This window comes from Eleginops maclovinus, chromosome 11, assembly GCF_036324505.1.
Source record: "Eleginops maclovinus isolate JMC-PN-2008 ecotype Puerto Natales chromosome 11, JC_Emac_rtc_rv5, whole genome shotgun sequence".
NCBI classification, from domain to species: domain Eukaryota; kingdom Metazoa; phylum Chordata; class Actinopteri; order Perciformes; family Eleginopidae; genus Eleginops; species Eleginops maclovinus.
In genome coordinates this window covers 7,413,462-7,429,473 of record NC_086359.1, presented here as the reverse complement: position 1 = coordinate 7,429,473, position 16,012 = coordinate 7,413,462, and the positions used below count along the sequence as shown (strand labels likewise).

Below are 16,012 nucleotides of genomic sequence, written 5' to 3'. Positions count from 1 at the left end.
ACTCTAACTTCCACACAGCCTCTGAACTGCTGGATTTCACAGATGTTGTCTGATTATCTTAAGATCTCTCTAGCTCAGTCTCTGTCTTTCCCTCCATCTCTTTAAAGGTGTCAACATTCAGTTCAGTGATCACAAGTCAGGGAATATTGTCAAGATACAGTATAACCCCAATCTCAAATTCCCTCGTGGTTTAATTACCATGCAGATTTGCTTTGAAATATCCACCTCTGCAATTTGTGCTACCCGCTTTTTTTTCGTGGATGTCACATTTGAAAATCAGCATATTAGAAAATATTCAACATCTCTTTCCAAAAACTGTGTCCTCGTTTCTCTGGATACAGAACCAATAAAATATGATCAGTATTCTTAACACTACGGGTGGCATTTCAGGTTTTACTGAAATGCCATACATGTATATATATATATATATAAAAAGTATATTGCTTGTATTTTGGCTTTAGTTTTCTGGAATTCTTTGCCATTTATGGTCTAGCTTGGCTCAACGTGTTGTTACATAACAGGCTTGAGTTCTCTCATTAAACCAATTTCTTTTTGTTGTTTTGACAAATGATGAGAAATCATTTGGCAGTGCCCATTTTTTGTGAGATGTTCACAGGGTCTCTGGCTCACAGCACATTCACAATGCCTGGCATAATATGAATTATGCAGCACATTCAGCAACACTGAAGACATGTTTTTTCATCTCTAAATCAAAGTTCATTTCATGGTGTTCCTGAAACAGATGTCTGTGATTTTAAAGAGCAAAGCTTGTATGCTGTATATGGTAAATTGCAAATATCCTTTACCTGAAGTACAGCTGTACCACTAAAACAATCTATACTTACTTATGTCTCGGTGTACTGTATGGTACTTGTGTAAAGCAATTATCATGTTCAATCCTGATTGGGCTGTCTAGAACTGTTTGAGCAACAATAACCTGGTCAGAAGTGCACCATCTGAATCAGACCTTATTGATCACACCTTTTTAAAAATATATATTACTGTAAAACTACTTTGCTTGGAATTATTATAGTACCAACGTAGTGACCTTTATGCCCAAGGACAAAGATAGTTGGACACTTGGGACGTGAGAGATGACTCTGCATACATATGTCAAATTCTCTTCCTCGAAAAGAAAGAACAAATAAATAAAATAAAGCTGAGTTAAAGGTTATTTTCCTTGGCAACCCATTCAGAATCACGATGTGTGGCCATTACATAGAAAAACACCTTTTGGAAGACCGCTTCTGGGAGCTTAGAGGTTTCTGTGAGTGGAATACAATCACCAGCCTTTTAAATCACATTACAACACCATGTTGCCATCCCACCAACTTAGTCCATATGCTAACATGTCTATTTGGAAATGAACGCTGACTCTTCTTATTGTAATTTTCGGACTAAGTAGGGTTTTATTTCATGGAGTAATTAATCCCAGCTGCAATTAAAGAAGAAGCATTTCGACTTAATGATCTCAAAACTTGCTAAGATTTTGCTTTCAGACCCTTTCTCTGCTCTCACTCTGCATGTTATCAGGTCATAATGTGACACTTAAATATTAGTCTGCTCAGTGTGTCACTTAATCAATTTGCATGTATTCTTTCCAAACCAGTCTCACACATAAACGTGTAATAGCTACGTTGGTCCACAGGGTAAGACGTACTCATTTAATAAATGCCAATATAGAGCTAGAGCTTTTTGGATGTGTAATTTATGTTTCTTGTCTTCGATGTGAATTCAAAGTTATTTATGATGATGATAGCATGACATTATTTGTATCCTCAATCTTTTTGTATTGTATTGTAAGTTATAAAAACGTTCAATTACAAAATATACACTTAGGGTTTAGTTTATGACTGATATATGTTATTATAACATCACCAAGTTGTCTAGTTAATAAACAAAAAAAATAACGAACACAATATACACTTTATTTTGAAATGAACAGAAACCAGTAACAAAAAAGTGACGGTCTGATGATCAATTAAATAGTATAGCATATGATATGTCATATAGTGCTCCTGAACCACAGCTTATCAATGTTATTCATCCCTAATATCGGAAAAGGGCCCTTAAATCAGTTAGAATGGGGTAGGATATACCATAAAGCAGGGGTTCCCAACCTTTTGCAAGCTGGCCCCCCCTTTCGAAGGTTAGAATATTGTCAAGCCTTGATGACAATGCATGATTTCAAGCAGTTTTCTTATGAGTGATGTGATCTGTGTGATGTAGGGGTTTGGGCCCCTTGCATTGCGCCTGCTTATTTTTGACTTGTGTGCTTATGTGTGTTCTTTGACTTGTTCTTTGAGCATTCGAACTGTGCTTTTAGCGCAACCTTTAACACCGCTGATTTGTGCGAGAGGGTTAGCGTGGTGCTTCTTTTTTTTGGGGGGGGGGGGCCGTCACAGGCCCAGGGGCCCAATGACTGTTAATCCGTCCCTGGTGTGGGGGTCTACCCGGGGCCGTGGTGGCTGTGAAGTCTAGACGCTGCAGAAAGGACGTTCTAATGATAATTACATAAATATTTAATCAAAAACCATAACACAGTTCCTTGGGTTAGAGTAAATAGCCAACACGAAAGGCACTTTTTTACAGATCATTAAAAAAGACATGGTTATGTATCAAATTCATCAAACTATTACCATACAATGTATTATTTATGTGGCAAAACACTTGAGCTTAAGATTTTAAAAAGGAGATTTCTGGTCCACCGCAATTTCCAATTCACATGTATCGCTTCAGGGTAAAAATACCATTTGCTGACATATTTGTGAAATATCCCAGAGGACTGTGGTACTAAACAAATGACTGTCTGTGCCAAAACGAGTCTGTTCTTCCCCTGAAACAGACAACATTTTGAATAATGTATGAACAGTAACACTGTGTGGCATGGTTTGTACATGAACAGGCTATTTAGGGCAGCTGCACAAACGCACACACAGATACACACTTCTGCACATGCTGGGGCAGCACATTTGGCATGAATGGTATGCAGATGAAACTAGTCGATGAATGAGTTTGATAAGCTAGTTTTAGTATGCACACAGCATAAAGAGCAGAAACATAACCCTTAGTCCCGTAGTGAATAAAATAAAGCTTTAGGAAGCAGTTTAATGTTCTGTGTACAGAGGGCCAAACTGATTATATATTTGCATACTTAGATTTGTATAAAACTTTTACCTTTCGGGAAATGTTGAATTATAAGTTAGACTTGGACTCGAATAAGAAATGTATAGTATTTTTGTTACGGTACAAAATGCAACTTCTTTATTTCTTTATCCTTTTTTTTAATCTATTGCTGATCCAAACTTAACTATGTTTGACATTTTGTAGCTGGTTGGAGTCCAGCACCGACTTCAAGGTAAACTAAGACGGTCAAATTAAAAAATAATTGTCAAAACTTTCGCTGGTTTTCAATTAAAATGTTACCTAAGGGATGTTTTTGGGTTTTTTTCTCTTACCAATATACTCACTTAAAATGGATTTTCTCCTATACACCTAGAAATGATTAAATAGTGAGTTAGAATATCTTGGAATTTGATGATGAGAAAGCCATGAATTTGTATGCAAATAGGACATCTATGTTTTTATTTATGTGGACTTTGAGGACTACATTTTATTGAATATATGTATACAAATATATATATATATGTTTTAGTTTCACCTGTCAGACTTTTTTATTTGCAAATGTTGTGCCCCTTCAAACTTCAGTCCCAGATCAAGATGATAGTGATGCCAGCTCAGCATCACCACGCTGTCTTTTTGCGGATGTTACAAGATTCCTGGCTATTGAAGAAACACTTTTCCAACAGTTATCTTTGATTGTCAACTTCATTTCCAGCTTCTTTTTTTGTCTTGAAAAGCCAAAGTCGGACGTTTTAAATGTTGGAAAGTATCTTTGGCTATATTTGTCCTTGCTCCTACACAAACTGTAAGCTATGAGAGTGAAGTTTAACTCACTGTTCAGTAGTTGCCTGGGGCAATAACTGCTTTTCAGTTACAGCATATAAACATAGAACTTCTTGTTTTAATGTGGTCGTGATGAAGAGCACTTTTAAGGTTATTTTCTTTACAGTAGGAGCCATTCAATGCCAGACTGGTAGCATTGCCTGATCATTCACCTTGCAGTCTCAGTGAGTGTCTGGTCCCTTGTTTTTTTTCTGTAAGAAAAACATTCAACCTCTGATAATCATTACGATCCGAGGAAGGAGGGTTTGTGTGTCATCATCATAACTTCTTGGTTAAGGAATCTCAAGAGCAGCTGACTGAATACTAAATAACTGCCAGTGGTGGAGAGGTTTTGAAGGTTTTTCTTTTTTTCCCCTTGTTGGGTCAGATACGTTTGACCAGGCAATCTGCCAGGCGGCGGAGCGGGAAAGCTGCTGGCATGATGAGAAAAGACCCTGATGTATAGTAGCGATGACAGAATACTTTATTGCCTTACCTACAAAGCTATTTGATCTTGTCTTCTGTCATCAGTTTATTCTCCCTTCTCTTCTTCTTCTGCTAACAATCCCCTGCCAACCTTTAACCTTCTTTTATTTTTCGCCATGTTTGAAAGTCCCTTTTGCCTTTGAGTCATGTTCTTCTCTGTTAACAGATTGCAGAAATTACCAAAAATAACGGTTTTATATTATTTTTTTAAACAGGATGTTAATTGCTTATATCATGTCTTGTGGTGATTGTATTAATAGCCCTTCTAAAATTTGATTTGCTCCCAACTTCTCTTTGGATAACGAGTCGTTCCACATGAAACTGCAGATTTGATTCACACGTGTGACCACCTCCCCCTCTACATCTCTCATTTCTGGATTTAGTCCCCATCTTTCCTTTAGCATCTTAGTGTAACTGGCCCTGTTCCTTCACTGCACACACATTTAAATGCTAACAACGCGAAACTGCTTTTTTTCCTTCCACAGGAAAAACATTTTAAAATAAAAATTGTTATTAAGAGGAAACATTTTTCTCAATCTCTGCCGATGGGGAAAGGCTTACAGAGGGGGAGGGAAATGCAAAAAATCTATTTCAGTTCTAAAATTGTTTATAACAGCAATCTGCACGCATGCCTTGACAAACAAGACTACGTTTCAGTGTTATTATGATATTAAATCATGCAAGAGCTGTGCAAACTTCAATCCAAGGAATATCCTATCTCCTTATTAAGTATAAACAAACTTCCAGCAGAGCAAAAATTACTGCTTACCATGCATGTTTGTTAATTTCCTTTTTGAACGGCAAATAAATTGCTTCTGCAAATTAAATTTAACGCCTCTACATATGCTTTCATCTGGAAATTCAAAAAATGCAAGGTCTCTGAGTAGCTGCTTGTCCAAATTAAACCCCACTCACAGGGGTTGCTGGTTAAATTAAGTTGTAGTGTAATCAAACTATACTTTCCATTGCTCTACACCATAAAACAAGATATTTAATTTAAGACTGTAATCTGCATATAATTACAGTGATCATCATAATAATCCGTGTCTGAGTGAACAGATGGTTGAAAAACTCTCTCAGGTTTACATCTATCTGCGCTCCACACATGTGGTCAGCTGCTCCGTCTAATGTCCGCTGCTCTCTATCAAGCTGATGGTGGAGAAAACGAAGCAAACAGCTTTAGCTCTTTCTTTCTCAAACAAACAAACTCAAGCCCACACACTGATTTGCTGGGTCCTTGCTAGGGCAAAGCATGTGTGGCAATGTCTGCTCATCCAGTCTTCAGGCATTAACAGCATTGCATGTCAGAAAATAACAGCTATCACAGAAAGGATTTCTCTTTCATTTGTCTTGAAAATTGTAACCATATGCCTGTTTTTACAGCAGCCCTAATACATACATACATTAGTTTCTTTTGTGAGTGGAAATAACTCACTTACAATTTTTTGTTATGTATTTTATGTTGAGTGTTACACCCTCACACACATTTAACATTTTGTTGACTACTTTTTCTGATCATGGATTCTCAAACTAAGTAATATACTCAATAAACCTAATGGCAAAAATAACATGTATTTCTCTGTTAAACAATGCTTTTGCAAAACAATGAAACAAATACATTTGGCCCAAGTACCTGAAAGTGGATTTAGTATGCAATTATGCATGAAAATGCTAGTAACAGTTGTGCAGCTTTACAAGAGTTTATGGAAGATTTAGTTTTTTCTCATATTTTGTGAATCTATGGCAGCACAGTGGAACAGCGGGTCCTTTATAGGTCAGACACTTTATTATTCGATTTTTAGAAAAGTGGTGATTGCCTCTCAAAAATAAAACATGGCTCTGACCGCTTGGTGATAATTGTCTGAATATTTTAAAGCTTGTGTAGACAAGCTGAACTGTCACTATTCCAAATATGCTACGGTCTTTGCGTGTTACAGGTGACTCAGTTAGATGCGTGAATATCAAATTAACATAAATATCAGCAAACCTGTATTTGCAGTCATATGTGATTTAACACCTTCATGGAATTTCTTTTTGAGGTTTTTATGACGATGGAGGAATCAATTCTGTCCCATTAGAAGTGGATTCAAAAACGTCAGAAACTGTTTAGTGTATAAAAAGGAAATTAAAAATAAAGTCTGCCTTCATGTATGTTCATTAACTTTCATTGCGTGATGGCTGACTCAAGTTCCACTGTCTAATTTCAACTGAGCAGCCATGATTAAAGTGATCTCAATCAAAATAGGCCTTGATCATCAAGTGCAGTTCTTTGAGCAAGTTTAAAAAGCATTACTTTCAATCTGTTAATGATTAATGATGCAACCCTTTATCAGTAAGTCTTAATTAAATCAGCTCATGAAAGCATCTTTGTGTGGTCTAAAATCAAGTTTTAAAAAAAAAAAACGCTGCAAAAATAAACAAGCAAGCCTTTTGAAAGAACTAGGAGAATAGCAATGGTTTTGTTAAATAAGGCTGTACAGCGTCAAGGTTAAACTTAAGCAGAAACTGTCTTAACAGTGATTTATGTGTGTCTACCTTCATTGCATAATGCAGTCATTGAAATGGGACACACAAGCCCACACACGCACAAAGCATTTGATAATGAACAATTCAGACCAACAAGATATCCGTTTTATCGTGTTAAAGGACCCCTTAGAGAATCTTGTTTTGTTTCACCATGGCCCACAGTCCTTTTAATAATGGAAAACACTGGAAAGAAGCAACACTGTTGGGTTATTGAGTCTTATCGGGCTATAATTGACAATGCTATGCTGCATTTGCCGTAACCCCTCGCATACACACATTTAATCATGGACACTTTTGTAATTAAATTAAAATGTTGGTGCTTACTAATAGAGACACACGCCTTATCAGTCTTATTATGGGGATATTTTATACATGGAGGCTTCTGCTGCCACTCTCAAGCCTTTGGATGCTGTGATAATAATAATCATCATTATTGTTAGCTCTTTGTTAAGGGTGGATGACTCTCTCTCTCTCGCTCTCTCTCTGTGTAAGCAATGAAAGAGACCTTTTTTAAAAAGTTTATTTATAAGGCTATTACTTTTTGTGTACCCACTTAAATTTCTTCTTGTCTTTCAATGCAGGCCCCTTGAGAGTTTCCTCTCATTGTGCAGTATGTTATTCCATGCAGGGGCACATGGAATAACATACTGCACTGTAAAGCTTTCATAGCGTGTATCCCAAGTGCAATTCAAATGTTTAATTTGGTAAATGTTGATTCATCTGCCTTATATTTGTTAAACTTTTTGTGTTTGTTGGTGCCTTAGATTCTCTGTTTATAATCGATTTCACTCAGCTAAATTGTAGAGCCTGCTTTCCAGTCGGCTGTACTTAAGCCTTTGGTTAGTGTACTCACAAATACAAAGAAGGTATTCGGACTCTCAAACACATCTGATCAGACAGGCATTTAGGTAGAAGGTGGTATGTTATGTTTTAACATGTGTGTTAAGTCTGTTACCATGAATATTCAGTTTTACAGAGATTTTAGTGTGCTTGTTTGGATTATATTTCTATGATTGTGAAGCACTCCGTGAGCAGTGACGTTGAACCTTACTATATAAATGAATTAGAGGCAAGGCAAGTCAAAACCTAATGTCACGAAGCTAAACCGAGACTGAACAATCTGACGAGGGGAGGAAGTGCAGATGGAGAGAGGGAGAAGTGCAGGTGAGAGGAACGAGGTAATTAGGCTGGAGCAGATTTGCAGAACCGTGGGAGCAGGGAAAGACTTACGAGGCTGATACAGAGCAGGTGTGAAGACGGGCAAAGGAGGGAAAAACAGAACGGCAACGAGAACATTACACTCAGTCGATTGTCGATGATCTTCATTGCAGTGTAACGCTCTGTGTTGACTGTTTTGTCTTTTGAACAGAAACTGTGACATATGCGTGTTGTTTCATTAGCTGTTAGCTCTGTCAGCCAAACACAGGAATGAGGAGCCAGCAATAAATTAAACAGTGGATACAATTAGCTTGCTTTTAGCTTATAAATCAAGGCAACCACAAAGTTGTAATATCGATAAAAAAACTGAGAAAATAAATCCTAGTCCATAACTCATTCCAGTCTTAACAAAAAGTCTAAGGGAATCTGGACCAGAGTAATTCATAATAAATGTGCAAGATTTATTTTCTTATGCCATATTAAAGCTTTCTGAAACACATGCAAGCTGTAAGCTACAAAGGTTTATGACTAGTATAGAGTACAGTATATGGGAACTATATGGAGGGTCATTTTGTTGCTTTATATGCGCACATATGAGCACTTTAAATGTAAATGCATCAAAAGCGTTGCTACTTACAATTTCGATCAGAAGGCAATTCAATGTGTCAAGATGGGAAGATGAGGGGTGAAGCCATTAGAGCCCATTTAGAGGAACAGTCTAATTATGGTGCATCCTGAAGCATACAAATCGTCTCATGATCAGGGAGCAGGTTACTTTGAATGTACCTAAGAGACTGTTTTCTTTGTCTTCCTCTCCAGGTAATGTCTTTGTGGTGAGTTTGGCCTTTGCTGACCTTGTGGTAGCCTTCTACCCTTACCCCATGGTTCTCTACGCGCTTTTCCACGATGGATGGGCACTGGGAAACACACAATGCATGGTAAGATCACATTACTAACAGCATGTTTCCATTCCCTACCAATAAAAAGCAAGTAAACCATATCCTTATCTGACACAAACACTTTACTTTCTTTCTTTCTGTTCAGGTCAGCGGTTTTGTGATGGGGCTGAGTGTCATTGGCTCCATTTTCAACATCACTGGGATTGCAGTGAACAGATACTGCTACATCTGTCACTCATTCTCCTACAGTCGGCTGTACAGCTTTCGCAACACTCTGCTGTTTGTTGCCTTAATTTGGCTGCTCACAGTGGTGGCTATAATCCCAAACTTCTTTGTTGGCTCCCTGCGCTACGACCCGAGGGTCTACTCCTGCACCTTCGCCCAGAATGTCAGCAGCTCCTACACGGTGGCGGTAGTGGTGGTTCACTTCTTGGTTCCCATCGCAGTGGTTACCTTCTGTTATCTACGCATCTGGGTACTTGTGATTCAGGTCAGTCTTATGCTTCTCTCCTTGGTTATTTGTGTCTTTGAACCAACAAAGTTATGATTTCATTACGAACAGCTGTAAAAAATTAAAAAGCATCAAAATTGGATTTGAAATATGGTGGACACTCCCAGGTTTAACATGTTGACCTTTAATCATTGACCCTTTACTGTTTGAGCATAGATTAGATTTGGCAGATGTCTGGAGTAATATCTGGGTGAGTTTTTGTTTGTTTGTATGGGTGTGATAGAGAGAGCCAACGCACGGTGATGTGTTTTTTGTCTTTGTCCAGGTGCGACGCAAAGTGAAATCAGAGGAGAGTCCTCGAATCAGACCAAGTGACGTGCGGAACTTCATCACCATGTTTGTGGTCTTTGTGCTGTTCGCCATCTGCTGGGCTCCACTCAACCTGATTGGCTTGGCGGTGGCCATTGATCCGTCTCGTGTGGTTCCCCGTATCCCAGAATGGCTTTTTGTGGTCAGCTACTTCATGGCCTACTTTAACAGTTGTCTGAATGCCATCATCTATGGCTTGCTCAACCGGAATTTCAGGAACGAGTACAAACGCATTGTAACATCAAACTGGATGGTTCGGCTCTTTGTGACGGAGACTTCACGAGGCGCCACGGAGGGCAGGAGCCTGAGGAGCAAGCAATCGCCGCCTCAGCCACTCAACAACAACGATTCTGTCAGAGATCGTTCAAACAAACAATGAAATCTAAATCTATGAGCCTGTTAACTGGTAATCCCTGTTTTTATGTGACAACCAGTCAGTTGTGCAGCTAAAAGGAAACAGATGAAACTGGAATACATGGCTTGGTTTTGGTTAAATGACATTGATCAGAACAAAGTTTCCTCTGAAATGCTCACCTACTAAGCATTACCAAAGCAAACATGTTAAAGATGCTGCTTTGTGCTGGTAAAACAGAGCCAATCATTGCAGTTTCATTTTGCTCGTACATCTGAAAACAATATGAATGGTACATTAGTAATTTTCTGCTGGTGTAGACCCCAGGTAACCACTGGTAAACCTATACTACTGTTTAGTAACTTTGAGAGCCTCAAATAGTACAACTCGCCTCAACTGAATGCTGGATTGTTAGAGTGGTAGAAGACTAGATAACGTCTTTGTGTACATAATGTATGAAATCAGTATAATGGGATTTGATGTGGTGACAGTAATGTATTTTTGCACTTAAAAAATGACAAACACAAACTTAGTAATGAACATAAAACATAATTCAGGAAATGAACAACAAAGCAAGTCATGCACAAAGCTAGAACCGCACAAAATAAGATGTGCCAATTAACATGGCTGTTTTTAAGTTTCAGTTCAAAAGAAATGTGGAGGAAACCCACATATCTGCTGCTGCTGCTGCTGCTGTATCCGTTGCTTGTACAAATACTTCACAACTGCTTTGGTTTGAAAATGAAAATGTATCGCGATACCATTTAATGACAGGTAACTGGGAGCTGCATGTACTCTAAGTGGCAAAAAACAATGTCTGAAAAAAATACCCAGCTTTTACAATAAATTCATCTCTCTAACGTTTACAATTACATTATATGGATTCATAATGTTCTAATGTTATATCAGTGCAACATGAATTTATTAATAGCACAAAAACATCTTTACATATTTCATCAACGTGTAGTTATAGCCAACTGTATATACAGTAGCTTGTAGCAAATAAATACATATATAAATATTAATTGAAAAAATTGTGATCAAAACTACAAAACTGTGGAGATAGGGCTATTAAAACAACTAAACTAAATAGATATATATTCATTTTTAAGGGGACAGTCCGGCGAAAATAGACCCCAGGGTCTTTTTCCGCATGAAAACTGATCAAGTGAGCCCTCCAGAGAGTTTTTTGTTCGTTCATCAACCAGTATTGAGCTTGCCCGGAAAAACCGTGATCAACGCTAATAGCCAAAATGGCTCACAGTGCATTCGATCGGGGCAGTGCACAGAACTTCCTGAACGGCATTTTTTAACCACTAACATGGCTCGAAATAGCACCAAACCTCTACAGTAGCATGACTAGGGTCCCTGCACATAAAACGGAGCACCAACAACGTAGTTGGCAAACCCGAAGTTTATTAAAAAGAACTATTTTACAAGACTCACCTTACATGCAACTCCTTTCATTGGAATTATACATTCCAAAACATTCCTCCTTGAACTGAACGGGTCTGAAAACTACGTTGTTGGTGCTCCGTTTTATGTGCAGGGACCCTAGTCATGCTGCTGTAGAGGTTTGGTGCTATTTCAAGCAATGTTAATGGTTAAAAAATGCCGTTTTGGAAGCGTTCTGCGCACTGCCCCGATCGAATGCACTGTGAGCCATTTTGGCGTTGCTCCTGGTTTTTCCGGGCAAGCTCAATACTGGTTGATGAACGAAAAATACTTTCTGGAGGGCTCACTTGATCAGTTTTCATCCAGAAAAAGACCCTGGGGTCAATCTTCGCCGGACTATCCCTTTAACCTACAATATAGGGCACAATTTAATTTAGAGAATATCAGTGGTGGAACGTAAGTACATTTACTCAAGTACTGAAATTGATTTTTAAAGGTATTTTTAATGAAGTTTATTTTGATGCTTATACTGTTTGTACTATCACATACAGTTAGTTCTTCTTTCCCCACTGTAGACCCGCAGTGCAGACTTTACACAGCGAGAGCACAACTCCATACACCGATGGGGACATATTAACCACATCTTAGTACAATTTCCAAGAATAGCCATTCATAAGAATGAATATACTGTAGTGGGCACAAGAACACTTTGCTATGCAATTTGAAAAAAAGTGGTCCTGATTCAACATCAGTTGCAACTAAGACCCAAATACATTTTGAGGAAATAGTCCCTCGACTTAGTATATTTATTTATTTACTGATTCAGTGCAAAATGATTTAAAAAGCTCCAGTCACTTGAAAAAAGGAAAGCTGGAAAATACATTTACCGAATGTGCAGCAAGTTATAAAGAAGTGCAGGTTCCTCTGGCTACTGCATCATACTGTATGCAGAATGTGGTCATTGGCAATTACTTTTCTTTATTCTGGAGTACTTATGCAACATTTTAGCTTTTCATTTCATAGGTAATGTGTTTTCGTATTCAATAAAAAACAAACCTAATTCATCAGGGCCACATTTTGATGCTTTCAACGTGGAAAGAAAACATCAAAAAGAGTACAGCTAGGGATGTATTTTGGAGCTGTACTGTCACTTGGCTGTAAATAAACTGACAGAAGAGCGACATTCATCGCCTCTCAACTGAATCGTGTGTTGAAAGATGTAAAAAGATACTGCTCATATCTGTATTCACATCTCAGGGTGCCTACCGAACATGTTGTCATGCTACACAGTTGTCGGAAATATTTGCAGTTTTTTGGCTGCCATATAAGGGAGTCAAAAGACGTTTCAAATCGATATTTTTTAAATTACTGTCAGTGTGGTATTTAACAGTGGTATGTTGTTATTGGAGATGTATTTGAAATGTTAATATACGTGTCTGAAGCTCAATAACCGAACAGATGAACAGTGCATTACTGTTCAATGCTCTCTTTTCATTAACTCTACTACAAATGCAAAGTGTATCAAAAACCACCTCTTGCTTAATGGGCATGTACATTGCTTTACCACATGCATTTGTATTCCAGTGTGGCTTGATTAAATGAACTGATAATTGCAAGTTATCATCTATATAATTTCGTTCATAGGTATATTACTTTCATTAGAGTAAAAAAAAAAGAAGTAAACATATTATCGTATACATTTAAAAACATGCTAATGAAGTTCTTCACAACCATTTATTTGTTTTGGGGTTGAATTTTTCACATAGGTAATAACACCTGTGTGTGTTCTTATACAGGGTACAAATGTGCCAAGCCAATATATCAAACATAGTCACACATGGAGAGCTTGAATTGAAAGCAAAGTCTAAATATTTGGAAGCACCAATTTGACACCCGCGGTGCAAAGGAGGGTTGAAATCAACGGTACATAACGTGTTTTGCTTGAGAGATAAGAATAAGATGAGGCGACACAATGCTGTCCTGATAAGGGGAGGTGAGAAGGTCACTCGGGAAGTGGGAGTTGTGTCCAGGTTGCTGCAGTGAAGGAAGAGCTTCAAAGCAAACGCTTAACAACTCAAAAAGAGCGATGTGTTTATGGTAGAACTAATGCTCAAACATCTGGAGAGTGTTTGAGATGACTTTTAAACACTTCAAACCAAAGAAATGTGCATAGTTAACATTAGTTGTACATACAATGTGTTGAATTATTGCAGGGGGGGGATCTTTACATCACCTGGGGTCCTTCAGAGTCTTTTCTTTCATTCCACAGTACTGCCTTACAGTTAATAACATTTGGCAATCTTTAATATTATGGCAAGTGCCAGTTTTTCTATTGCCTTCTTTTTAAGGATTCAGCAGAGTCATCTTAAGAACATTTTCTCTTCAGCATTGTGCAGAAGTCCACATGCAGGCCTCCAGCAAGAGACTCAATTGCCGAAACGGAAGAACAAATATTATCTCTTTCTCTTTTTCTTTCTTTATACCCTAAAGCCACATAATGTAACTTTGTTCATTTATGTTCCCTATGCTCACCGTCTGCCCCCTTACTTTGGGTTTTTTTTCTCTGTGCCACTGAAAATGACACCTTGCGCAACAGCTTGAAGGATAGATCCACAAATCATGTTTGAACTTCACTGCTTGAGCAGCTTGAGTTTTTAAAACAAACCAGTGCAATTTCTCACTCAACTTTAATGAGTAATAGCCTATAAGGTAATGGTTTAGTCTGCCAAATGAGGAATGCGGTTTTCAAAGTGAGAAAACTAACATTGCAATGCTTATCTAAAAAACTAAAAATGGTGTACTAAAGCTGGTTTTTAGTTTGATTTGAAAAAGAAACATATTATGTATAAATAAATAGATGAAATGGGCAGTGGAGGTTATCACTGTTTTCATTGAAACATGAAAGCTAAAGCTAGTAATCATTTTGAGTGCTTTTCTCAAACACACTCACTTTTTCTGCAATATGCTGTGGGCGTTCATATGGCACCATCCCCCAAATCTGAGCAAATTATTGATTGGTTTTGGTTTTTGCAGGTTTGACATTTCCTTAGATTTCAGACTTTAGCATTCTACCTTATGATCTTTTGGAGAAAAAGTAGCATGGGGGATATGTTGCATATGAAATAGCTTGTATTTCCCAGCTGTAATGAACCCCGTCCCTTCATTGTATTTCTTTTTTATGGATGCAGTTTTAAGATCGCAGGCCATAGGTCACAACATATTCCCAAATTATAGAAACCTCATCAGTGATTAAAGCGTTGGTATTATCAGAAATAAAACATCATGTTTTGATCTGTCTGCTATGCAGAAACATGGCAGCTTTATAAGCATGTGTAAGAAATAACTCTGAACTACGTGCCTGCATGGGTCTTTCAGGGTTGAAGTTCTTAAACCTCAATGTTCTCTACCTTTATTTTCAATTTGGGACACTCATCATACAGTAGCCAGTTGTGTTTTTGTGTCATACAGGGTTATGTCACAGCATGACAACATCAGCTCAAAGCTTGAGGCAGAAGAGGATGCTCTGCTGATCTAATTAGGCGCAAGGTACGTCCACTCAGATGAAAATAAAATGACAAGCCTCGGGATCATACTGGTAATTGAATGTGCTTACAGTACTAAGACGAAATGCTAAGACGAACCACAGTAACAAAAGCTGTCTTTACAGTTTACAGGTAGGAAGCCAATCGATTCAAACCATTAAAACAAAACAAACAAAAACGTAAATAAAACAGCTATTGAAATGTTTGCAAAGCACAAAACATTTGTATCTGATAAACATTCACACTCTGATGAAGGATCTCTGGTTGCCCCAATTCTTCAAGACTTCCTGTTTTATAATGTTTTGTTTTAGGTTTAACGAACCACCAGATTAAAAACTTTTGTCTTTTTGGAACATGAGCAGAGTTTGAAACTGGGGATTGGCATCGAGCAAGTAGCTGTGTCTTCTGTCCCAGATGCTGTGCGAATGTGCATGCTTTGTCTTATGTTGTTTTAATGAGGTGAATCTCATTGAGAAGAATTCACTAACAGGTGCAAGTCGAGACGCCCGGAGGATGTTCTGAGTAACCAAAGGGAAATCTGTGGAATGTAATGGATTTTAAAAATGCAACACTCAAACGACTCGGTTGTGACACTGAGTCTCATCAAAGTGAACCGTGTGTAAAAAGATGTGTACAGCTCTGAAACACAATGTTATGGAAAATAAAATTGATGTATCATACTTTTTGTTGCTTGCTATCTTAAAGACGCTCTAAGTTGTGTTGCTCTTATATATATTATGCTTATCTCCCAAGAAAGCGGTTCCAAGGTTACTTTTTAAATACATCATTTACTTAGAAGTCATTTCTTATTTTAGATACAGATGCCAGACTTTTTGAGGGTGATTTGACTGAGCTTCCAGTGGTAGTGATTCTCTCTTAAGGTTGAGAA

At 37.9% G+C, this 16,012-nt stretch overlaps 1 protein-coding gene across 2 annotated transcripts in view; it reads left to right on the top strand.

The window, feature by feature from the left end:
* mtnr1bb (melatonin receptor 1Bb) overlaps positions 1 to 15,674 on the top strand; it is a 28,267-nt gene extending 12,593 nt beyond the window's left edge. Inside the window, exons 2-5 of one of the 2 annotated variants that reach the window (XM_063895423.1) lie at positions 8,935 to 9,053; positions 9,160 to 9,504; positions 9,791 to 10,199; positions 15,628 to 15,674. In XM_063895423.1, coding sequence (XP_063751493.1) covers positions 8,935 to 9,053; positions 9,160 to 9,504; positions 9,791 to 10,199; positions 15,628 to 15,674 — 920 coding nt within the window. Of the gene's footprint in view, positions 1 to 8,934; positions 9,054 to 9,159; positions 9,505 to 9,790; positions 10,285 to 15,627 lie in introns of those variants that run through there. The other variant, XM_063895424.1, reaches the window with a different exon arrangement.
* The last annotated feature ends 338 nt before the right edge of the window (positions 15,675 to 16,012 follow it).